The sequence below is a fragment of the Candoia aspera genome, chromosome 1 (genome assembly GCF_035149785.1).
Source record: "Candoia aspera isolate rCanAsp1 chromosome 1, rCanAsp1.hap2, whole genome shotgun sequence".
NCBI classification, from domain to species: domain Eukaryota; kingdom Metazoa; phylum Chordata; class Lepidosauria; order Squamata; family Boidae; genus Candoia; species Candoia aspera.
The window spans coordinates 238590801-238616210 of record NC_086153.1 but is presented as its reverse complement, the minus strand read 5'-3'; the positions used below and the strand labels follow the sequence as shown (position 1 = coordinate 238616210).

The 25410-nt window shown below is 40.9% G+C and overlaps 1 protein-coding gene across 1 annotated transcript in view; it reads right to left on the bottom strand.

Moving 5' to 3' along the window:
• EPS8L2 (EPS8 signaling adaptor L2) overlaps positions 1-25410 on the bottom strand; it is a 66759-nt gene that overhangs the window by 4979 nt on the left and 36370 nt on the right. The window contains exons 6-18 of the mRNA XM_063289312.1: positions 22557-22636; positions 20373-20509; positions 18904-18983; positions 18399-18525; positions 16504-16592; positions 14217-14291; positions 12340-12488; positions 11732-11858; positions 10300-10409; positions 7053-7164; positions 6390-6506; positions 3613-3748; positions 2554-2737 (exon numbers count right to left, since the gene is read on the bottom strand). Of these exons, the coding sequence (XP_063145382.1) occupies positions 2554-2737; positions 3613-3748; positions 6390-6506; positions 7053-7164; positions 10300-10409; positions 11732-11858; positions 12340-12488; positions 14217-14291; positions 16504-16592; positions 18399-18525; positions 18904-18983; positions 20373-20509; positions 22557-22636 (1523 nt within the window). The remainder of the gene's footprint in view (positions 1-2553; positions 2738-3612; positions 3749-6389; positions 6507-7052; positions 7165-10299; positions 10410-11731; positions 11859-12339; positions 12489-14216; positions 14292-16503; positions 16593-18398; positions 18526-18903; positions 18984-20372; positions 20510-22556; positions 22637-25410) is intronic.

Below are 25410 nucleotides of genomic sequence, written 5' to 3'. Positions count from 1 at the left end.
CTGAAGCTTCCAAATGCTTTTCAAGGGTAGCCCCATGTAAAGTGCATTGCAGTAGTCTATATGGGAGATGACAAGAGCATGAGTGACTGTTCGGAGGGCATCTCGGTCCAGGAATGGGCGTAGCTGGTGCACCACCCGAAGATGTGCAAAGGCCCTCCTGGCCGCGACTGCCACCTGCTCTTTGAGCAGGAGTCGCAAGTCCAGGAGGACTCCCAGGTTCCACACTGGTTCCAAATGGGGCAGTGCCACCCCATCCGGAACCAAGGATGACAACTTCCTGGAACCCAAGGGGCCATCAATCCACAGCCACTCTGTCTTACCAGGGTTCAGTTGAAGCCTGTTGTTCCCCATCCAGACCTCCAGAGCCCCCAGGCACCTGGAAAGGGTGGAGACCGCATCACTTACTTCACCCAGAATGGAGATATATAACTGGGTATCATCAGCATATTGATGATACCTCATCCCATGGTGACGGATGATCTCACCCAGTGGTTTCATGTAGATGTTAAATAGGAGAGGAGAGAGTACCAAACCCTGTGGCACCCCACAATGGAGGGGTCGAGGGCCAGATCTCTCCTCTCCTATCACCACCAATTGGGAATGGCCCTGGAGGAAGGAGGTGAACCAGTGCAAAACTACACTGCCCACCCCTAACCCCCTGAGCCACCCCAGAAGGATACCATGGTCGATGGTACCAAAAGCCGCTGAGAGGTCCAAGAGAGCCAGGATGGATGCACTCCCTCCATCCCGCTCCCGCCAGAGATCATCCATAAGTGCGACCAATACAGTCTCCATCCCATATCCTGGCCTGAAACCTGACTGAAAGGGGTCCAGATAATCCGTTTCCTCCAAAATTCTCTGGAGCTGCAACGCCACCACTTTCTCAACCACCTTTCCCAAGAAGGGAAGGTGGGAGACAGGGCAAAAATTGCCCAGTATAGTAGGGTCCAAGGATGGCTTCTTGAGGAGGGGGTACACTAGCGCCTCCTTAAAGGTAGCCGGAAACACCCCCTCCCTCAAGGATGCATTAACCATCGCCTGGACCCAACCACAAGTCACTTCCTGGGCTGATTTTATCAGCCAGGAAGGGCATGGGTCAAGCTGACATGTGGTTGCATTCACAGTCCGGAGAATCCTGTCCACTTCCTCAGGCCCAACAGGATCAAACCGTTCCCAGATAACAGGGTAAGTACATTCCCCTGGCATCTCCCCGTGTCCTAAATTTTTTTCCATTCATTTTCCCATCTTTGGTAAACATTCAACCATGGTACCTGCCAAACACAACATCTCTGGTCTTCAGTATAGTAATTTTCAGATCCATACCCACTGTTGCATCAAGACATATGGTTAAAAGATCTGTGGGTAGCTCTGTACTGCAGCAAGTGTAATAATTGCCTGGTTTGTGCAAGTAAAATGAGCCTCCTCTGAATCAGAAACAAGGATAGCCAAGCTGCTCCATGAGAAGAATCCAAAATCCAGTTGTGTAATATCATTATTAGGACCAACTAAAATGTCATCAAAGAGTGTGCAAACTTTTCTATTTTCTGGACATCATCAGGCTAAGGGGTGCAAAAAGCAGGGAGGGCTTTATTTCTGTACTGTCTTTATCCAAGTTGTAAGTACTGGCACATTCAAGCATTCATTCACTGACAGACAGGAGACCAGGCTCTTTCTACTGTTTTAATGAAGCTAAATGACCAGCACCAGAAGAAAGCTGCGAATGGCCAATTCCCGCTCAAACCCACATTTAAAATCACATTATCTAAATTGCCCTCTACCCCTCTTCCCACTAAAGCATGCCATCCCCCCTCCCATGCCAGGTGGCTCCTCTGATGTTTCCTGCTTGCATGGCCTTGGGGTATCCGATGCAATAAGCCCTAGCCATAACAGTTCAGTTCACACTCCGATCCAGCACCCCCTCCCATCTGGCGACATGAAGTCTGTTCACACCAACAAGAGCAGGATGGAAGATGCTCCGATGAGGGGTTCTGTGAACCTTTGATTGGAGACTCTGACACAAGTACTTTTGTGTGTCACCTCAAGGCAAGATCTTACTGACAGCTGGCTTGTATCAGCTGGCTCAACCATGGCTTCATCATCCCAGGATGACGTAATCTAATGCCTCGTGGCAAACCATCTCAGTGAATTTGAGGATTTTTTTTTTTCTCTCTTCCTCCCTCACCTCTTGCTTTTTTAAAGAATCTGGGAGGATGCTTGTACATTTTTGTGGCATTTAATTGGCCCTGTTAAAAGTACAGGCAATACTTAAATTTTGATATTTTAACTGTGTTTCAAGAGTTAACAAAGATTTGAAGGATTTACAATATGGAATTCAAGGATGTCTTTGTGCATTTTCTCTTGATCCCTATTCTACAAGTAACCTAACTGTTAAGAAACCTTTTTATCCTGCTCTCCCAAGTCACTTCATATTGCCCTACAAATGCATTAGACTTACTTCCGTTATCCTTAGCCTACAGTTACAGGGAAGGGAAGGGAGTGTTGGAAGAAGAAAAAAATTTGGGAGGGCATAGAAAAACAAGAAAAGCCACTTACCCTTTGCTGAATGAATTTGCTTCCAGCCAAACTCTGACTTCCTCAGCATTGGATTCAAAGGTCAAGGGCGCGTGAACCTGCTGGGTCTTCTCTACTCTGAAGTTCCTTTGAGGTGGCTGGATTTTGATATTTGTGATCTTTTTCAGCAGCTCATCGTTGACCTCATCCATGTGATGGATCAATTCTAACAAGAGAAGTTCCACAAAGAACATGCAAGTTCAGGACAGGCATCAGGGCTATCAACTGCTTAAAGCTCTTTTAGGTACGGAGAGTCTCTTTTCATCAATTATTTGATTATACTTAAACTACATATAAAAGCATGTTTAAAGATGTTCCAGCTATTAGGAAAGAGCCACAATTCTTCCTCCAAATGTCAGTGTACCCTCAAGTCTCACTCATGCAAGTCACAGTTTTCCCAGAGTCTTTAAAGTTAGTTCTCAGCCACTGAATCAAAAAAGCATCAGGCTGCCATCTTATTTTATACCCATATATTTGGGAGAAAGCCTTTACAATAAGCGGAACTTATTTTCAAGCAGACAGACTACATCAAATTGTACTTCCCGTTCACTGAATTTGCAAGCCTACTATTGAGAACATTAAAATATGGGAGAGATAAAGAGATGGCTGTCCTCCCTTCTTTGGGAACAGGTAGCTACAGTATGAGGATAATTTAAAGAAAAGATAATACCAGGAGGTATTACAAGACTATGGATTGTCCACCAGTGAAATGCTCTGAGATTGCTTGTGGATCTGAGATTGAGATTGCTTCATTATTTGTAAAGCTCATGATATGTAAGTCACATTTGCCTTCTTGCAACGATTACGAAAGGGTCAAACCTCCCATTACATGATTTAATATTTATAAACATGTGATATGCCTTTTCTTTTAACTTGCATATTGCGACCAAGGTACACATTTAGGGTTAGTCCTAAGTTCAAAGGTTCTTATTACTGATCTTTCAACTACCTGAGTTGAAAGATCAGTCATTTTTGGCCAGTATAATAATAGCTATCTTTTCAAATGTTAAATATATCAGTTCAGACATCATGGGAACTTACGTTCTTTGGCATCTGAAGAATTGCGGGCTGCCATTTCACTTCCCCATTTGTCTCCAGCATAGCTAGCAGGTAACTTATGGGAGGGGCTGGAAGGCCCAGTTGCTCTTGGACTCAAGTCTCGGTATTTCTGATTACCCTACAAAATAAAGATGTCCAATGGTTGTTTTCTCTTTCATTCAGTGTAAAATCAGATTAGTATTATCCTTACTGCTTGATAAGGAAGTATAAGCATTTAATTTATGTGACTCCTTGACTTACTGTTTTGTCCGATTATGAAATTCCTACCATTGTTCAGAGTTTATTCCAGACAGCCCCAGCCTTCAGCTGCTTAGGACATCTGCAAAGCTTTTACTGGCATTTGGCTGAGATTCTGGCATGTGGAACATTATGATGCACATTAGTATCTATCTATCTATCTATCTATCTATCTATCTATCTATCTATCTATCATCTATCTATCTATCTATCTATCTATCTATCTATCTATCTATCTATCATCTATCTATCATCTATCTATCTATCTATCATCTATCTATCTATCTATCTATCTATCTATCTATCTATCTATCTATCTATCTATCTATCTAGGCAGACATCTCTGTGGATAACAGAACAGAGACTTTGGTTCTCTATGGAAATATATCTCTGTTAAAGTCCTCCATAGAAATAAGTATTTCTTCCACTAGCAGGGTCAGGAACGTCCACAGGACATGGAACCCCTAATCCATCCTGTGATTAGTGATGGTCATGTTTCAGATGGCAGACCATCAAAAATAACTCTGCTATGGTGCTCGGGTGGAAAACCCACAGCTCTACCCATAGGTGCAACCCAGATCCTAATTTCAAATGATTTTTGCAACCAAACAACTTTGGCCAGGGCAATCTGTCCCTTCTCTGACAGTCTGCAGTCTGAGGGGAAAAGAAGAAAAAGAAGGTATCAGAAAAAAGAAAATGGAGAGACTGCAAGCTGCACCAAATTGCTCACCCCTGCTATAGTATTTACATGGCCACACACCACATGCTTCATCAAGTAGGCAGAGCTTTTACAAGCAGGAGGAGCTTCACAAAACTGCAGTCTGGGGCATGAAAGATCATGCTTTTCTTAAGGGCTGTGAGAGCTGATAGTACCCTAGAAGTGTCTGGGGAGTACACAAAGGGCAACATTTTATGATAACCTACTAACTTTATACTAAGTAAATGTTAATACCATCTGAGGAAGTTGTAATCCAACAAATCTGAAAGATACCAGATTGGAGAACTCTAACCAGGCATGTCTACCAAGGCACTTCCTGAGCTTCCAATTTGAATATTCGTATGCATATTTTCATATTTATATAAATATATTATGAATAGCATACTTTTCTCTTTTTTTGGTGTCTTCAAGTCAGTGAGGATTCATGGTGACTGCCTGGATTAACCCCTCTGGCTTCTTGGCAAGGTTTTTGAGAAGTGGTTTGCCATTGCTTGCTTCCCAGGGCTGAGAGAGAGTGGCTGGCCCAAGGTCCCCCAGCTGGCTTTGCGCCTCAGGCAGGACTAGAACTCCCGGTCTCCCAGTTTTTAGCCTGATGCCTTAACCACTACACCAAACCGGCTCTCACATAATATATTTATATATAACACATAAATATTTTTACTTACACATTTTAAGGCATTGCCCTCTCAGATTTGATAACTAGATAAATGATTAGCAACACTTTATAAAAAAGAAAATACAGCCCAGGAAGTTCAATGGCAGTAAATTCCCATATTTGTTTTGTGCTATTAATGCACGGGGCTGGGTTGTTGGAGGGACTGCCTCTTCCCAATTACATCTGCCTGTCCTATCAGGTCTGGCCAAAGAGGTATGTTGCAGGTTCTGTCTGCTGAGGAGTTACATCTGGCAAAACCCAGGAGATGGGCCTTTTCTGCTGTGGCCTCCACCCTGTAGAACATCATCCCCCCTGTGAGGTGAGGTTGGCCCCATCCCTGTTAACTTTCTGCAAATTCCTCAAAACATGGTTGTGTCAACAGGCTTGCAGGTCTCAAGGAAACTGTGAATTGGTGAGATGGCTACGTTGTCTGTAATATCAAAGATGCTCTCTGCTAGTCTTAATAATATTGATGGGTTTTTTTAAAATTATGGATGTTGTTAATGTTGTTCTTTTATATGGTTTGTTTTATTGTACTGCACCCAGAGTCATGTTTGTGAGATGGGCAGCTATATAAATATGATGAATAAATAAATAGTCTGTTCCATTATTGCATAAAACCCATGATTTTTGTGCCCAGGTAGCACCCTAACTCTTTAGGAACATTCTTATTTTTTAAGAACTACTGTTGTAAAGAATATGGCAAGTGATCGTTCATACATTCACCAGGGACTGAATCTGATACATTGGCATATAGCTACCTAATGAGATATAATATGGTGCAATTGGGAGGTTGCACTCAAATCTTCACTCAGTCATGAAGGTCACAGGGTCAGTTTAGGGTCAACCAGTATTTCCTACATACCCTATCTTGCAGGATTGTTGTGAGGGGAGATTGAGGAAGGGAGAGACATATCTACACCATTCTGATGTTCTTTTAATAAAAAAAGAATTGTTAAAGAAAGAGAATTGTGAAAAGGCAGTATGTGTGTGTGGGTTTATGTACGCAAGGATGATTTATTCATATATTGATAGTTAAGAGACATTAATAGCCAGAATAATTTAGGGAAGCATATTTACCAAAATCATCTATAGGATTTTGTGTTAATTTAAACAACCACAGTATCTAATTTGAGAGCTAAATCAGACCTGCTCAATTGCTGCAAAGTCCTCCGGGCTCACCAGATCCAAGATATTATATGGGACGTAACCAGCCTGACCACTTCGGTTTTTCAGCTTCCACCACTGTTTGTTATCTTCCAACACCTGTGAATATAAAAATAATTCATCTGCTACAAAAGATTACATTCTGTGGTTTGTTAAAAAAATCTCCTCTGGAATCTTCACCTTATATTCCTTGCACAATCAAACCAATAAGTCACTTTTTATGTTCCTGAGCACATAGTTATTTCTATTTTGTAAACACCCTGGAATGTTTTTTTTCCTGAGAATATACTATCACTTTCAAATAATTTACAGAAAAATCTTGCTAGCAAACAAGTAAATTTCCACCCTATCTGCTTTTTAATCTTTTTCCCAGTGTCCAGTGCCTCCTGCTCCTTGCTCCTTCAGCTTTAAAAATTATTAGTCAGCATGAAAGCCACCCATAGGTGCCTTCTCCATTGCACTCCTGTTAGTGCTGCAAAGTATTAAAGTGCAGCCTTCTTTCTCTCTCCTAGTTGCCCTGAAAAATCTTATATGTAATATTGTGTGTGGAGGATTGAAGGATCCATTCAGAGCCCAGGTGATTCATGTCCACCTCTCACCTCCCTTTTCCAGTTATTTGCAAGGATCTTGGATTCATTCTTTTACCTCCAGAATTTCATCTTTCAGCACGGACAGTTCAGTTGCATTTCGAGCAGTGAAATCGTAAAGAATTTTGGCATATCTCTTTGACTGAGCCATAGCCTGTGCCTCAAAATTCCTGCAAGAAATATATTGTAGGAGAGCCAGGTTAGTCTATGGTGGCAAAAGCTTAGGGTAGCATGTTTTCCGATCAACAAATTTTTAGTCAGAATTTAATCAACGTTTAAGAAAATTTGTTAGTCAAAAGAGGTACTAACAGATACCTGATTTTTTTTTGCAAGAAAGGTATAATGGAATTATCACAGGCTTCTTTTACTGATTAGAATAATGATAAATCATGGCCTAATTTAAAACACCATATTGAAGTTAAAGGATAAATCAATACACTTTTCCAGCTTTCTTTAGCTCATGTGCCACAGTTCCTACAAAAAGTTAATCTATTTTATCAACAAAAGAAAGTAATAATAAAGTCTGCCTGTAAAAGTAACTAAAATGATATCCCTTCAGAACATAGTTTTAATTCAAATTACAAAAAATTACTATATTTTTCTTAAGGTAAGCAAATTGGTCTTCAGACAAGACATTGTAAGTTAATAACTGCAGCCCCAATTCTGCCAGCAGTTGGAATGAAATTTGGCAGCATACAAATGTGTGAAACAACAGGTTGAATTAACAACAGGAGCTGGATTGCCTGTTTTCCTGTTTGTGTCACATTGCAATGGTTAAAAGACAAAATATTGGCTTTATTTGGAGAATGTACCAAAGTTCTATTACTTGGGCATAATGTTATTATGCAAAAGTGCAAATCAAACCATTTCTGATGGTTGTTTATCGAAGGTTTATTGAAATGCTTCTATTGGTTTAAGCACAGTCATTATTCTCTTGAAAGCATAACACATTCTATACTGTTAAAGTAGATACACATTCATTTTATTTCTAGTTGAAATATATTTTGAGGTGTTAGGTAGGCTTCTAACCAGTAGATGATCATTTAACTCTATAACTTCTATATTGACTTGTCTACAGTTTCAGCTACATGATGTAGAAAATCTACAAATAACCAATTAAGACTCTCAGCCATTGTGACCCAATGAGATTCCTAGGAAGTCAGTTATCTCACTCCAGCAAGAGAAATGGGCAGGAAGAGGCTTATATCTGTTTGTCTAATTAATGCATTTTCCATCTCTCAAGCAAATCCAGGTGCTCATTCCTCAGGGAAGCAGCTAAAGGTCACTTTTTATGTGGATGCTTACATACCTCAACCGCACTCTCCACTCCTCAGACCATTGGTTTGAGCATGCAACTTCCAAAGAAGAAAAGAAAAAGGACTAGGGGATTTATGGGCTTTAAAATAAATATCCAGCTCATATGACTATGAGTGAGGTAGAGACCATTGGGTTTAGAAATTTCTTCGCTGCTAATATGATGCAATATTTTCTAAGGACAGGCTTACCAATTGGTATAAAACCCAAGTATGTTTATCACTTGCCAGTTGTATGATTTGGAATCACTTAGAAAATAATATGGCTTTCCTCAAACATACATTGCTTCTTTCCTTTGCCAAAGGCCAACAGTTTCACTGGAAATCTCAATAATTTAAGACCTACTCTCTGAAGAAGGCTCTAATGCTGGGAAAGGTGGAAGGAAAGAGAAGAAGAGGATGACAAGCAGCAAGGTGGATGGACTCATTTATAGTGGAAGACATGAAGGACAAGGTTTCCAGATCATGTTAGGGCCAGACTGTCATGGAGAATATCTATCTATATGGTCACTAAAAGTCGACAATGACTTGATGGCACATAATCAATCAATCAATCAATCAATCAATCAATAATTCAATCTGTATGTATTTTCCTGCATGGTAATAAGGGTCACTTTTATGGAGCTTTGCCCAACTTGAGGCCTTCAGATATGCAGTGACTAAGAATTCTCGGAGCTGAATCTCAACACATATGTAGAGCAGCAAGTTGGGGAAAATTGTTCTAATATATTTATAACTTCCTTCTCCAATGTTTCTCACAAATGAATAGCATTTATGCGATCTGTCGAAGCTACCTGTGATTATTTCTCACAGACTGGTTTTGGTCTTGCTGTTTGGACCAATGTTATTGTTCCAGTCAACAAAACGCCTCATTATCCTTTCATAAACTTGGGGGGGTGATGCACCAGATGAGCTTCATGGATTGGGGTCTGAAACCAAGACAAGGAACATCATCTTGCCAGACAGAAGGCTAGTAATCTTTTCCAGATGTGGCTCCCAACAAGAGAAACATAGGGAGGCACAAGTAGGAAAAGGAGAACTATATTTAAGCTGGTGAAAACAGAATGAGTCACTGGAAAGAACGGTGGAGACCAGGAGAATGCTTTCACTGGATCAGTGGCATCGAAAACTGCAAAATCATTCTGAATTACTCTGAATCACTCTGAAAAATTAACACAAGAACCCTACAGTGAAAAACACATTTACCTAAAACTGGTCACCATATATTCACTTATATTAACAATACTGTTCTTAATATTTTTTTTCTTCATCTGTACAAATGTCATTTTAGATACAGTACTAAACATGGATAATTAACCCTATTTAAGATTACGCATGCATTTATGTACATAAGTAGATGGGTATTCTGAAATTTGCTTCATTCATTCATTCATTCATTCATTCATTCATTCATTCATTCATTCATTCACTTTTTGTTATTTTCCCTGGTTTCTTTGCTAGTTTTTAGAAACTCTGTTTTTTTTTTGGTCTTGTTTCATGTCTTCAGTTAAAAAGAAAAAGGAAAATAAAACACTTGTGGGCAGTTATTTCAGCCTTCCACAGTTACATAGTTAGGCCCCACAATATATCCATTAGGGCTGGGGTGTACAATCTGAGGTCCCAGAGTGTCCTACAATCACTCAAAATATTGGGCACAGGCTACAAAGACCCCCAAAATCATTACCATTGAATTATATAATATGACAGAAAGGGAAAACTATTCAATGCAAGAAGAGTAATCATATTAAATTAACTTCATTTAACTCAAATACTAAATTAAATCTAGTGTACAGTAATTTTTGCCCTGGCCCCATCCAGTTGTTGGAATGCAGCTCCCAGCTTGGTACATATGGCCCTCAATCTGAAAAAAGTTGTGTTATCTCTGGAGAGACAGACCCACACGTCAATAACACTTAAGTGAAAAAAAAAAAGAATGTGACATCAGATGTTCACATTTTCCCATTCCACAAATGGAAAATGAAAGGAAATTACCTATTTACATGTTGAGTAACATGCTGAGCGAAGGCATCCACACCTTGCCGTTGTTCTGAAGTCTGGACTGGCTTCAAGTGGCGATTGGAAAACCCATTGGGTGATGACAGCTTCCGGGAGGAGGAGGAGGAGACGGAACATTATTAATAAGGGAAATGCACATGTCCCAAACAAAGTTCCTCATTTTTATCATTCAAAATCATAATATGAAATGTGGTACTTTCACTAATAGCCCTTTCCAGGGGATCAAATACATGTATATAAATAAAAGAGCATTTGTAGCAGGGCAAATCTGCCTGGCTACCAAACTATCACTCCTGTTGTATTAAAAATTTCATTAAGTGGTATGAAATCATGTCATCGGTTTGCAACTAGCTAGACCCTCTGAAGTTTCTAACCATGGATTTAGGCTTGTGTATTGGCTTTACGTCAAGGGAAACCTTTACCTTTACCTTATTGGCTAAAAAGGGGAGAGGAGGTGGTAGGTTCTAAGAACTGCCTAGGGACAGGCATCAGGCACAAAATGAGGAAGAGAGAGGGAGAGAGAAATAGTTCTGGAGCAACTAAAATCTCTCTCCCTCCCCCCTTCTAAACATAAAAAGAGAAATATCAGTACCCGCCCCCCAGCTATGAGGCAGTCTGTCAAAAAAACCCAAGCAAATTGATTTTTTTAAGACAGGGGCTAGTCCTCTGATGAACAGAAGGGGGAAACAGAAAGAACTCTTGCTAATTTCATCCCCATTCCTTGCTTGGGCTGCTATGCTCTTGGGAACCATTGCATGGGTCTGCAGAGTCAAAACAATGCAAATCAACCTCCATTGCATTTTAAAGTGGAATGGCATTTTAAAGTGAGCATTTTAAAGTGAGCAGGCTAGCTTGCATTTGGTCATATGCAAAAATATCTAGGTAGTTATTGTGAGGAGGGTTTCCCTCTTTCCCTCTTAAGGGTGGGAGAACAGAATGCCACCGTTAGCTGAAGCCCAGGTGTTGGGAGGTGAAATGAGGCAAGAGTTCCAGCCAGCAGGAAAACAGATACTCCTAAGTTCTGAGAATGTCACTGCTGGAAACAGAAAGGGTTTTTTTTTTCCTGGTTTGGATGGTGAGTCACAAATAAATCAGCTCAGCTGCTATATACAGCACTGACATGAGAACACAAAGATGCAGATTGATTCTGGAACAGTGCAAAGAAATCATGTGGGTGAGCCTATGGAGTGCTTAGCTAGATCCCTGCAAGTTAGCTAGTATAAAAAATGTTCAACATGTCTTTAATGATCAATTCCTCTCCCCAAACTTTAAAAATAACTAATGTGAAACATTCATAGATTTATTTATCTACTTCAACAACAGCAGTGTATTTGGCTCACAATTTGAGTAAATAGCTAAATTAATTAATAGGAAGGAAGGGAGGGAGGGATTTAAGTCTCAAAGATACCTCTTCTTGCAGATGGCCAATATCAATTTCCCATGGAGCCCCACGAAAGATTTCCAGGGGTGGTTCCCATCCATTGTGAAACTTCGGAATGTATCTTGGGATGTTGGCATCTCTTGGCCATTCGGCTCTTGGGACACACATTAAAAATAAGTTTATTTTCTGGGGAGCAAGAACATATGATGCCCTTCTCCATTTCAGACAGCAACTGCTATTTCTCAAAGCTGAGCATATTTTTGGAATGTCAGCATTCTGATCTCTTAGTTCACATAAAATTTCTATCAATGACCTTACAAGGCACACATTACAAGGCTAGAGCCAAAATAATTGCTGCTCGTAACACGAATAACTATCCCACTTTCTGGCTATGGTCCACAAGTGCCTTGGGGTCTCTATGGTTTTAAATTCATGAAGAGTGGCACTAGTGGGGAAGAAATGTACCTTAATACTAAAACCATTGGGCTCATTTTCAAAATCAGGGGAACACATTCTTGTCTTTAGTCTGCACTATTTCTGTTCAGATGATATTTTAGGAAACTTTGCCTTTCACCAACTTCAGCCAGATCAGAATCTTTGTCTGGCTTCCTCTTCTGCTCTGTTTATTTACATACCTTGATCTTGTCCAAGTCTCTCCTAAGGATTCCCACAACGCCATCTCCTTTGGTGTTAGATGCCCTTTCAGAAAATCTGTAGTATCCTTTGAAAGAAGTGGACTGATGACAGACCTTGGAAATTCAGGGCCTCCACAGCTATTAACAATCTGGATTACAGACAAGAAATCACAAATGAGAATTTCCAATAATCTTTTATGGTCAAAATGTTTGGAAGGTCAATCTCTAGGCCTTTACTTAGACTACTGTATTAGGAAAATATCTGGAAATCAAGATTTAGCTATGGGCTTCTACTTCCAGCTTGATGCCATGCCATGCCAAGATATTGTTTTAAATAGTGTTTGGGTGATAAATAGGAGTTAATGTACTGTTTCCTGGCTGCTCATGACATGTTTACTTTTCTAAAGCTCATATTTACAGTACATACATAATTGAATGCAAAATGCACAAAGCTACTGAAGGGAATGGGCTGTGCCATCTAGATTCTCCAGAGGATCCTCATGCATCAAATGTTGCATTAAGTACAGAATGTTGCCATTTATAGCAATGGCAGAAACTCAACTGATGGAGATGCAGTTTTTAAGCAAAGTTATGAGTCAACATATAATAAACACATTTCAAGTGCAACTGCAATTTTACTCAGTTTTATCGTTGAAGAATATTGTTATTCACAGTAATTTCCTATATATCTTGGTACCAGCCAAGAGCCAATGATCAAAAGTTTTAATTAGAGAATGGCTATCTTTAGGCTTATCAGTGTTTGAAAAATTGACAGATCTTTACACAGAACCTTAAATACTATTATTATTGCATATGCGTTTGATGAAGTGGATTCATGTGTGTCTGCAAGGGAGGGCAAGGGGGAGCAAATAACAAAAAGGGTATTCTGCCATCACAACTCAAAACCTTCCACTTATGTCCTTGGAACACAAGGAAAAAAGGGTTGTGTTGTCGCATCGTTTGCGTTGTGGAATCACAACTGTGAGAGATTATGGGGAGGTTGGGAAAGTAATGGAAGGGAAAGTAGGCATAAACCATCAAGAGACAGAGGAGGAGTCAGTTGATAGCTTCTCATAAGTGGCAGCTTAGCTCAGGTGGAGAGAAATCTGGGAAGAACCATTTCAATCATTCAAAGAAACTCTACCTAAAATAACTCACTACAAAGGAGGCTGGGAAATTCCATGTATAGTTATCAAGATTCTGAATTTTCCCCAAGTTAGCATTAAAGATGCCTTCCTGCACAGGGCCTGACAACCACACGTTTTGTTATTTTTCCCATCATCGCACTTAGTAATGAATGGCTATGAGTGGATTGTGATCCCAAAGATTTTGCAATGATTCATGTTAGGCTTTAAGGTGTTGCTGGAAAAGACTAATAGAGTTACATTTTGGAAATTGTAAAAGATCTCTGCAACTGTCACAGATTTATTTTTTTCTTTTAAGAAAGAGAATTCTACTTTCTCTGCTTTTTGTGTGGTGTACAAGATAGCCATGTCCTTCTCCACAGTAGAACTCTATGAGTTGACTCATTAGGTATGATAGCATTGCTATTTCCGTACTCAAATATTATGGGAAAACTGAAATAAACCCTTTCATCTTGGAATGAGCCTGTCAAACTCCCAGATTAATACTTTGGAATAAATCACTCCCTGACCTAGAGTAGATGAATAATTAAACAGGCTAGAAAAATGTACCCTGTGTCAAAAACATGTCTAATGCTGGTTTTGGTTATGATATCCTTCTCCAACCTACTCCCAGAGATCCCATTTAACATGGCCGGTGAGAATTCTGGGAATCAGAGTTCAACATGTTTGGAGGCCATTAGATGGGGAACTCTGAATTAAAATTCATTGAATAATGGAGAATGTAATTTATACCAGTTCCAGTGGTCCAAACAGGAAATGGACTAATTCTGAAGCACTTGGATTCTGAATATGTTTTTTCAGTTTGGCCTGAGAAGGGAAAAAAAAACCAAGTTTAATCTAAATCTATTTTATGTTCAAATATGTTATAAAAATGTTCAAAAATGAAAAAAGCAGAAACATTTAGCAGCTCCTAGAAATGCCCAAGAAGATACCCAGCATATTTTAACCTAGATGGCATAAACGATTTCTCTTTAAAATAATGTAAATCACAAATTCAGGTTCTTGTGCAAAGTCAAATTAGGTATTGTGACTGCATCTTATTTCCATGATCAGGAGCAGATTGCTTCTGAAAACAAGTAGCACAGATGGGCAATTGGCCTCTTGGCATTAGATCAGCTAATTGGAGGAATTAAGGGCTAGATTAACTTGATCTCACTTAATCCAGAAGAGTTCTTCTGAGGTTTTTAAGGAATGTACAATCATATCGTTAGTCAAATATTAAGCTTGATTAGTAAGAGCTTGTATCATGGGTTTGCTTTAGTGCAACTGCATCGATTGCAGGCCACTGGGCAGCCAAAGCTTCAATCTCCTGCAGTGTAGCATCTGAAAAAGGCTAAACTGCAAAGGAAACTCCATGAAAGGGATTTATAAAGTTTATAAGGTATAATTTATAAGGTACTGTGCTCATGGGTGATGATATGGGAGATATGATATGGGAGATGAACATAATTATACTGGTAAGAATTTGCTGCCCTGCTGCTATTTTCACAACAAGACTGAAAGCCATTCAAACAATAGATAGAAGCAGTTTTATCAATAAACAGTTGGCAACTGTTTATTAGCCCTGACGCTTCTCCCATTCTGCAAGTACCAGCATAACACAACATAGCAAATATCAGATGTTACATCCATTCATCCATTTGTCTATCTACCCACCTACTTGTGGGTTATTTCCTCTAAGAGTGCAAGGTGCCTTACAAAGCACTCCTCCATCCACCTCCTTTTCCCACAACAGCATCCCTGTGAGGGAGGGCATGCTAAGAGAGAGGGAATTTCTAGGATTGAAGGCGAATTTGAACCTGGGCTTTCCAAGTTTCATACCAATGCCTTAGCTACTATACCACACCACCTCTTATATGACGCTCATGCTAAGGCTGCCTCAAGGTTTCCACAGGCACTCGATTAGTGCACTGACCATGTGTTCTCCCAATAGTGCAACATTTGCCAAAAAGGTAATGATATTGCACACAATGTGCGTATTATTCAGTTTAGTACAGTTTTCAGCTCCCTAAGTACAGTACATTTTAGTCAAATGGAGTTGAGGGAAAACTATGTTGCTCTCTTTTTTCTTTCTCAAGTACAACTAAGAACACACTGCTGGAAAATTCTTAGAAAGGGTTGGTGCATTTTTTTCCCTTCTGTATTATTAATTTTTCTACTGTTGAATTTATCTACTAAACATGTAGTTAAGCTTGGTGTCCTCCCTACTTCAGCTTGATTTTAACAATGAACATGCAGAATAAACAGTTTTCAAACAAATAAATAGGACTCTCATTGTCAATAGCACTGGGCTGGGGATGATGTGAGTTGTAATCCAACACATCTGGGAGCTTTGGGTTTGGCAAGGCTGGGAGACACTCTGAGAACAGACAGTTTGAAGACCACAGTTTTTGACTTGAGTTGCAGACGAGATCTTGCAACCGCTCCAGTTTTTTTAAGAAAGGTTTTAGAAAACTTTCACATCTGAGAATTTGACTGGATGATTGGTGGGAGAAAGCTCAACCTTTTCTCTACAAACAGCTGTTCTATTTGGAATAGCTGCTTCTTCCTTTTCAGGGAAGAGCGGAAGAGGAAATGAGACTTCATTATGTGACATGACATGTAATATTTATATAGGTTAATCTGCACACCAGTGCAAGAGAGTATTTGTCCTATCTGCTGATATTTCGTGAATGGATATTATTTTGGTCTTCCTCTAACATTACCTTTGACTGTTCTTCACAGCCTCCACCTCTCATTTTCCAGTAATAAGTGTACATCTTACGAAATGGATTATGTGACACAAAAACGTGCACTTGAGTACATTAGTTTTTAAAGTGTCACAGGTTCTGCCACAATACATTACCATGGCTATTTTTCTGGAACTTTGTAAAGTTGTTTGCTACTTTCTACTGAGATTTCGTGATGTAAAAGCACACTATTTGGTTGATTCCCAATAATAGCATGAAGCAAACAACTATGCCATTGCCTATCTAGTTGAGTCAAGAGAAAATGATACCCAATACCCTTTGCTTCTTACCAGGAGATTTAATGCCAGCTTGATTTTCTGAAAGCAGTCAAGAAACTCAGCCTCTTGTGGAGGTTTTGCACGCAGCGTCAGAACTCCCTCTTTAGACCAAAAGATAATCAACAATTTTTTAAAAATTGATTTTCTTGAGCATAAAGAAACATTAATGAGAAAACAGCTCTTTGTGACATGCTGACCATAATAGTCTGTACTCCTTGAGGGCACTTTGTGTTTGAAATATCAGTGTTGCCCAACCAGATGCCCTTCAGTGCACTGGGCTTTAACTTCCATCATTCCCAGCCAGCATAGCTAGTGGCGATGGCTCATAGCCATGTTGGCTGTTGATGGTAGGACCTATAGTCCTATATGTTTAGAGTCTCCATGTGAGGAAAGGCTGAAACGGTCTACAAAGAAACAGCCACCTAACTCTAGCAAGCAGGGTTAAATGCTATCTCAATAAACACCAGTTGCCAATAAGCCAGTACATTTTTCTTTCATGTTCCAGGCTGATCAGAAACAGAGCTACATGGGTTGGGGGTTGCTTGGTTCTCGAAGGCCTTTCAGGCAAAAGTAACACAGCTGAAAGATGGTAAATCCTGCTTCTCATTTGAGACACTGGAGGTCTTCAGCAATGCCCTTTAGTTGCATCCCTAAGTGCTTCTGGTTATTGTTTCCTAATTAAGTATCATTGCTGTTTATTCTATGGGAAAATAATTGCACTTGGAACCAAGGTCACAATGGTGGAAAAAACTGGCCCCATCCCAACACTGAATGGCCAGTGTTCCTACCCATTTCCTCAGACCCTAAGATGATAAGACTAAGGCTGAGCTAGAAGTGAAAAGAGGAGCCTTATTCATCTTGATCCTGTGGCTTTATTTTTGAACAGGAGGAGGGAAATGGAGCAAGAAAAGAGGCGAATGGGATTCAGAACTGGCCTGGATGGCAGTATTTGAACCAGACCCTCCAAGCCTGATGGGACAGGGACATGTACTGTATATGAAAGTAGGCATTGCTTAGCAGAACTGGCTTAATAAATAAAAAAATAAAAAAATAAACTACATCATGTGGTTAGATATGGTGGGGTCATCCCTGAGAAACAAATGTGGGCTCTTCAAAGATTCTGCAAGACTCTGATGTTTGTTGCTTCTTTCCCTTCCATGGTGTTCATGTAATGATATACAAAATAAACATGAAATCTCATTTTCCATTCAGCTGAATGTTTCAGAAAAAAAAATACTTGTGTTCATTTTGATTAAAAGTTGCTAGGGCCACCAAGGCAAGACAGGGTTACTTAAAGGGTGATGGGGTGCTTCTAGCCCTTGGACTGCCTGCCTGTTTTCTTTTTTGTTCAATAATTTATAGACTGTCCAATTCCACAAAGGCCTCAAAGAAGTTTACAATCAAAGAATAGCCATAAAGCCACGAAGCCAGTAAAAAAATGACATCCAATCTAGTAATGACATCTAATTAACAGAAGGCAGCCCTTATACCATCAGTACCCCTAGGAAGAACAAGAACATGTTCAAGTCCTTCTGGAAGTTGAGGATGTTGGGGGGTCTTCCTTATCCCAGGAGGCAAGGAGTGGAGGCAGCCTCTAAGAAGGTGTGTCATCCACTCTTCCCCCTTCCTGTACCACAAGGTGAGGCCTCTCCACATCCCTTCCTTCAAAGACTGCACAAGGTAGGCTGAGTTGAGGTAGAAAGGCTGTTCCATAGGCCCTTATCCTTTATCTCATGCACATCTTTCCAAAACTGTGTCATCCCATTTTGGACATAAACTAAGGCTACTTTCTTATCTCATTTGAAGGAGAAAATCCACTGAGGTCAGTTAACCCACAGTAACACTCCGCTCTCCAACGAGCTTTTATTCACAGTTGTTCCTACAGCCAGTGCCTTGGCTCTTGATACCTGCTGGCGCTTTCTTCTTGTTCTTCTTTCCCTTCTTCCTTTGGTTCAGTTGCCTGAATGCCTCTGCTGCTTTTTGAAGCTTGGCCACGAAGAGCTCAATATCATCAAGGGTGCAGTTCAGTATTTGCTGCAAACCCACAAATGAGAGAACTTAAAACTAACAGCCAGAGGCAATCCACGCTCACCCTAAATTTACTCTAAAGAGTCAAAATATTCATTGCAGATTTAATCATGAGCATTCAACGAGATCAACAGGCACATTTTGTTTTAAATAGTCACCACTGGGAAACCTGAGCCACCTCCGGACCAGGTGCAGAGGAACGCCTAGAGACGTCCGGCTCTTTCCCTGCTCTAGTTTTATGAAGTTCCTATTTGCACTTCAAAAAACATTTCCTCTGGCAACACATGGACATTCAACAAGTGTTATCAAAATAGATTTTACCGTCAAGTGGTTTCTTCATCTTCTCCCATGTAACTTAGTATTAAAAAAATTACTGTCACTAACCGTTTCCTTTTCAATCTTCTGTGCTAAAGCTGCACGAGACTCCTCATAATCCTGAGAGCTACTACTTCGTCGATCATATTCTGTCAGAAGCACAAAAATCAACCGTTGTCAATGGAAAGAAGTCAAAACAGGAGTGGAATCAAATTATTTGTTTAAAAACACTCCCTATATCAAGCTACCCTACGAAGCTTTCTTTGATGTGAATATTATGAATATGGATATATGGATTATGTCAAAGGAAACAGAAAGAATGGTTTGGGAACTAAAAGTATTCATTAAAAAACTTAGAAGGTGGAAGTATCCCACGTTAATTTATCTTACTGCTCTGAATGTAATGCTGATACCAGATTCTATTTTTCAGAAACAGCTGTATGGGCCTCACTGCCAAGGATCTGTCAGATAAGAGCTGCAGTGAAATTGTTCTTGAGCACAACCCCCATAAGCCTCTAAAATGTACCCTTTTTAGCCATCGCTGCTGCAAAACTGAGTTTGATTTGTTTTGAATACAGTCTTTTTGGAAAGAGAAGAATCAGAGTACCGGATCCTGAATTCTGTAATGATGGACTGTAATCATTCGCATCACCCACTCTCTCCTACTTGTTGGAGCAAATAGGTTCTTTGTGCTGTTCCACAGAAGGAGGCAAAGGATTAGAATATAAAAAGAAACTAGGGCTTTGTGATTGCTAGAGGAGCTAATGAACAGAGAGGGTGAGTCTCTAAATGAACACCTGGCAATGTTGGAGAACTAGTATCAGTTAATCAGTAGCTAGTTCCAGCTGGAAATGTTCATGAGGTTTGTGAGATGGAAAATAGGCTATGTATCAAGAGTGGGCAGCTCTAGATTCAGCAATAGATTTCTGGTTGATTTGTAACAGACTGCCAAGAATCTCTGACTCCTAATTGTTTAACTGTAACAGCACCAAAGACTCATGCTTCACCTCTGCTCTGACCAGCAAGTATCAGATCAATTATGGTGGCCTATCTATCTATGTACATATACAGTTTTTGCATGAGGTTCCAGTAAAGCCCAAGGGTTCTAGTAAAAACAAAAATGCTACAAAGTTGAAGCCTGCCTTCCTCATCTACTGATGCCTAAACCATCTGCCATCACCTTCTTTAATCTGATATTCTGTGGGACTACTGCTCTCAGAACTGAAGAGCATGAGGTTGGAAGCTCCAGTAGAGTGAAGACATCTAGGCATTATTCAGGCTGTTCAAAGGCTGAGAAGGAGGGGATTTAAGCATGCTGTGTTGTAATTATCACACGGAAATATTCGTGACTGCCTTGTTTCTGTGGGTCTTTAAAACCTGTTCATGAGTGACAGCAATGATGTGGCTTTGATTTTCCATTGGCCATGTTAGTGTGGCAGCGTGAGGCTCCTGCAAATGCTAGCAGAACTGGCCATCAAGTGCAGGTGCTTGCTTTGATGCTCGGTCTTAAGTGCTCAGAGCACAGACTGCTCCTGTACCTGGCTGGGATGGAGGGGCCACACGATTCTGATTGTTCTTTGGGAAACCTCTGGTTTCATCCTGGAAAGGGATGGGTGCAGGCCCTTGAGGTGGTGGAAGGATGGATTGCCTCTGCTTGATCTTCTCTTGGTTCACCCTGCAGAAGAAAAACAGAAATTGTTTTGATTACTAGAAGATGCTACTCACTGAAATAGCAGAAACAGAGCAAATGAATTCTAACCTGTCCTGGGTAATTTGGATTTTATTGGATTAATTTTTTAGCACATGAGAAATGATTAATTATGGCAAAAAAGGAGTACAAAGCATTCCATACAGATCTCAGTTATGGGTGATCTAACAGTGCAAAACCTTTCATTTACATCAGTTATGCAGATTAAGCTGCTCTGGATATGTTGATCACTGTACAAATCCTACTAAATTCACCTGGATTTAATGTTAAATAAACAAGTGTGCATGAAGTCACCATCCTACTTTGCTTCTGTCAATAAGCAAGGAGTCAGTAGAGGTATCATACCTGGCCTACAACTGGCTCTTGAAAATTTTCTTCAGACACTCCTCTGGTTTCTAAAGTTTCACAGGCACACCAACACACTTTCATGATTTCTCCGATTTATGTGAAATTTCTAAGCGTGCTCAGTCCTTTCAAATCCTGGGCTTTTTTCTGCTTGCAAAGAGTCATGAAATGCACACAACAGCTATGGCTAATAGAGACTAATTTTTTTGCAGTCATGAATGGATGTTTCTTTAATGACCAAGCCTTCCAGGTACTGGGAAAGAGCAAACAAGTGGCCATGATAAGACACCTGTTCCTTCTTTAGAAGTCCAAGTGATGAGAACTTTCAGGTAACTTTCTACCACAACTGGGACACAAGGGTTTTGCACAAATTCAGAATCTGTTCCACATCTGTCTGATCTCATAGCATCAACTGGTTTTGGGAACTGAGTCAATTTATTTCTAGCTCTGTGGTGTTTTATTTGAAACCAGAGCATAGGTGATTTTTTTTGAACTTGTGGCTCTGCAGAGTTTGTGGGTGGTTTACATTTTCACTGATGAGAACAACTGCATCGTCTTGATGCATTGCTCTCTCTCCCCACCTGACCTACCATACAGTTTATCTTCCCAATACTTGCCTTGTTCCCAATAATTGTCTACAAGCATTGCACTGCAGTTAACATGCAATCAAGATTACAAGTACGAGGATAAATCCCTGTTTATAAAATTGCTGACATACTAGCATGTCACTATCATAAAAAAGCAAGAGGTTTTAAATATGCAACAAATGTCAGCTGTGGAGCCAGTAAGTTTCTCCTCAAAGCAACTGCTAGGATGTTTGCGCAAATGGCTGGATAAATAGACACACCATGTACTGAAAATGAGGTAGTGATTTCTTTTATTTCCCCTTTATGTGGAGTGGGGGAGAGAGGATTTCTGTTACTCTAGTCCAACAGCTGTTCCAGACAAGGCTCTGAATGGATAGTGTCCTCTGGTCAGATGGAAGGGAGGTGGATGAACACTGATGGACGCACAGTGTTGGTATACAATCCCCACATTTCGAGGGTCAACTTGTTTTTATGGGATTGAAGAGAAGTAGTATGGAACTATCTCTGGTCCTATTGACTTTATAATAATTGTTTCATTTACAAATGCATGAGCAGAGCTCCAACTCTGCCCTATTAAGTTCCAAGATATATTTAGGCACTTGTACAAAGCCATTGCTTTCACTTCCCAATCCTAGAAACTGATTCACAATGACCTGCAATTATTCTCCAGCTGATGAAAAAAAAATCCTGAACAATGAAATTTAGTTGAATGATTTCTGAACAATTGCACTGACATGTGATAGCATTAGAGGTGAATTTCCACTTATCTTTTAGGCTATTTCGTCTGTCACTGAAACCTGTCTGAAAGACTCTCGTCCAACTCTTGTTCATTAGTTTTGAGTTTCAGGAACTCTTCCTGAGAGAAAGAGCAATTTTGTTGCCAGAGGTAACCCTTTTCTCTATCCTTGTGGAAAATTGGTAAAATCCCTCCCTAAGTTTTGCTACTCCAAGTGAGCTCCAATCACCCACTGAAAACTGAAACAACTCAAACTTGGGGAGGAAACCTGCAACCCCAGTAGTCCAAGTAATGCTTTTTTCCTGGGCTCCCTGCTAGAATTTGTCCATGTACAGAAGCCACTTACTTGAGGGTCTGTGGCCGTATCTTCTTTCCAAACTTATGGTCAGCAAGTGCACTTTCTATGTCCTCATGAACCATCTCTGCCTATAACATAGAAGCAGAAATAGATTGGGGAAGGAAAGATATAATGGAAAAATGCGCAGTCAACCTGCCTGATAGACAAGGCATTAATGGACTGCCTTAAGTCTACATGTTGTTGATGATGTCTGCCTTCAGTTTTAAATATACAGGCATAGAGCATTAAGGACTTATTTTATGGGGTTATGAGGGTTGCTGGCAGTGGAATTTCACAGAGAGCTTATTCAGATTTTGAAGCAAAGGTTCCCTTCAATCCTCAAGTAAAGCTACACTCTGGGAAGCTTCAAAGTTTCAGAGTGCAGCCAACAAATACACTGCTGTATGAATCATGGAGGGTGTTTTGCTGCTCTGTGAATACATATCCTCTTTTAAGGGGAGCTCTACAAAACCCACCTATTTCTGAAAAGAGTCCTTCACTTGCATTTGTTTTGGCAGAGGAGAACTTTAGTGGGGAAGTTCTGCTTACATAGAACTCTTGGTAGGACTCCATCCTTACCTTCTCCAAGCCAAGAGGCAGTTTTGAAACTTCATTTTAAATATTGTTTTTTTTTTCAAAAGTAGGGAAAGTTGAAGGGGACCCAGACAGCCTCATGTATTATTTAAAAACTGACTGATGTTTTTCCCCAGCTAACCCATAAGGGAAAGAAAAGGGCTTGCAAGGCGTCCTGCTACACATATTAACTGTTCATGGAGCTTCTACTGCAGATAAAATTCTGTCAACAGAAATTACAATATTGGCATGAGCTAGCCTCATAGCCATAGAGAGAGAGTTTGTTGTGTCTGCTCCTAGACTAGCCAACCAACCAAGGGCACTTCCGTGTGAGGTCTTCAGGCCAGTTCAGAATCAGCTCCAGAGTTCTCCATCCCATGATACCGACTGTGTCCAGGAACTGAGGCAATCTATTACTAGCTCAGTTGCAGTGTGTCAGGCTCTGCCTGAGACCCAATAAAAACTCAGACGCTAGAGTAGACTTTAGGTTCTGGTTTTATTCAGGACTAGAGTGCATGCCCTTAGAAAGCTGAGAGTGAGGGGAGCGCGCCGGAACGGGATTTAAATAGCCCGTGCTGGTCAGAGCTCCACCCCACTTTACCCCAGGTGCGCCCGAGTCCCAACCGTTCGTCCAGGTGAGAGGTCGTCCAGCCCCCTGCGCCCCGGGCATCGCCTCGATCGTCTTCCTGTGTGGTAATGATCCATTGCCGGGCGATCAGGCTTCTAATTCCTCGAAAGCCCGGGCGCGCCCTTCCGAACCTCGCCTGTTCGGTTGTTAATCAATTTCATATCAGTTTCCTTTTATTGTTGCTTCCTGGGCTGCCACCCTCAGTCGTTACATTGTTTCTTTAGACTTGTTACTGCTTTTTTGTGTTTCTTTATTGCCCTTGCCTTATCAGCCAGGGACCCATAATCTTGTATTGTCATGCGAGCCATTGCGATGTCACAACCATCGCAACGGCAATCATGACACAGTGTACTGCAGTAAGTGTACAAAACTTCTTGCTTGAAACCTTGATGGTCTGTAGAGCTTGTGTCCTTTTCCCTCTGGCAGGAGATCTTGCCTCATCCACCTCCTGGATCCTCTCTCTCCCCTCCCCACAAATTCAGCTGCAATAGCATTATTCTCCAGATTTCAAGGTCAACGGCAGTGAAGATGATCACACGTTGGCTTCAAGCTGCTTTTGAGGGATTAGTTAGTGGAACAAGTGATGGTGGTGGTAGGAAAGTGCTGAGATACCCATCCAGAAAACAGCTACTACCCAATCCCATCCCTGCCTCATTCATCATTCTACCATGCACAATCCCCAAAGGAAATTAATCAGTGTGGATGATGGATAGAGTAGCGGGGATTCTGCACTCAGAATCAAAAAGGGACCAACAGCCATCTTACAAAATGACATCAAGACTATGTCCCGCTATTTCTATTTTGCCTCAGAGAATCACACCAGCAAAAAGCACCAAATGCAGTTCAACAAAATCTTCAGGCAATGGTTCTTGATTATCATCCCAAGTTCTAGCTCTGCATGTAGCTGCCACTGCAAGCAGGGCTCTGCCTTCATGGCATGGGACCAGGTTATTTGCAAGGCCACCTCTCCCTGAGAGTATCTGCCCTAGGTCCCTTCCCTGAAATCTTGACAACTTGTGGGACCTTGGAAGCATGCCTCTTCCATGGCTGCCTCTATCATGTGGAACATCCTCCCTGTAAGGATTGCCTATCCTAAAACAGCATCAGACTCATAAACAGAATCATAAAGATATCTGATTTATTAAAGAATAGTATGCAGGATCACAAAGATGAGCATGGGAAAAGCGCGCCAAATGCAAACTAAGAACCCTCGGTGCAAATGAGATCCCTCCCCCCGTAGAATCTTCCCAGGCTCACAATCCCAGGTGCTCCCAACGGCTTCTGATGGTCCGCGGGAAAAGTCCTTGAGCAGAGCACATAACCCAAACACATTCCATTGAAATGATACAGAGCTCGGCACAAGGTTTCACAGCAGCTCCCTCCCAACAGAAACACGCGTCAGCACCATGGCATGTGAAACATTACGATGTACAGTGCACATTGAAACAGTGAACATGACACTCCCCCCCTCCCCATGATTTGACAGGTCTCCACCCTTTTAGCCTTCCAGATGGCCATCAAGACCTGGCTTTTTACCCAGGTGCTGGGGTAGAGTGAGGGTGTTTTGGGTTGGTTGTTGGAACATCCCAAGGGGATGACTGAGGTGCCAGGTTCTGGCTGTGTTTTATGGTTTATGGTTTTTATAGTTTGGGTTTTTTTTAT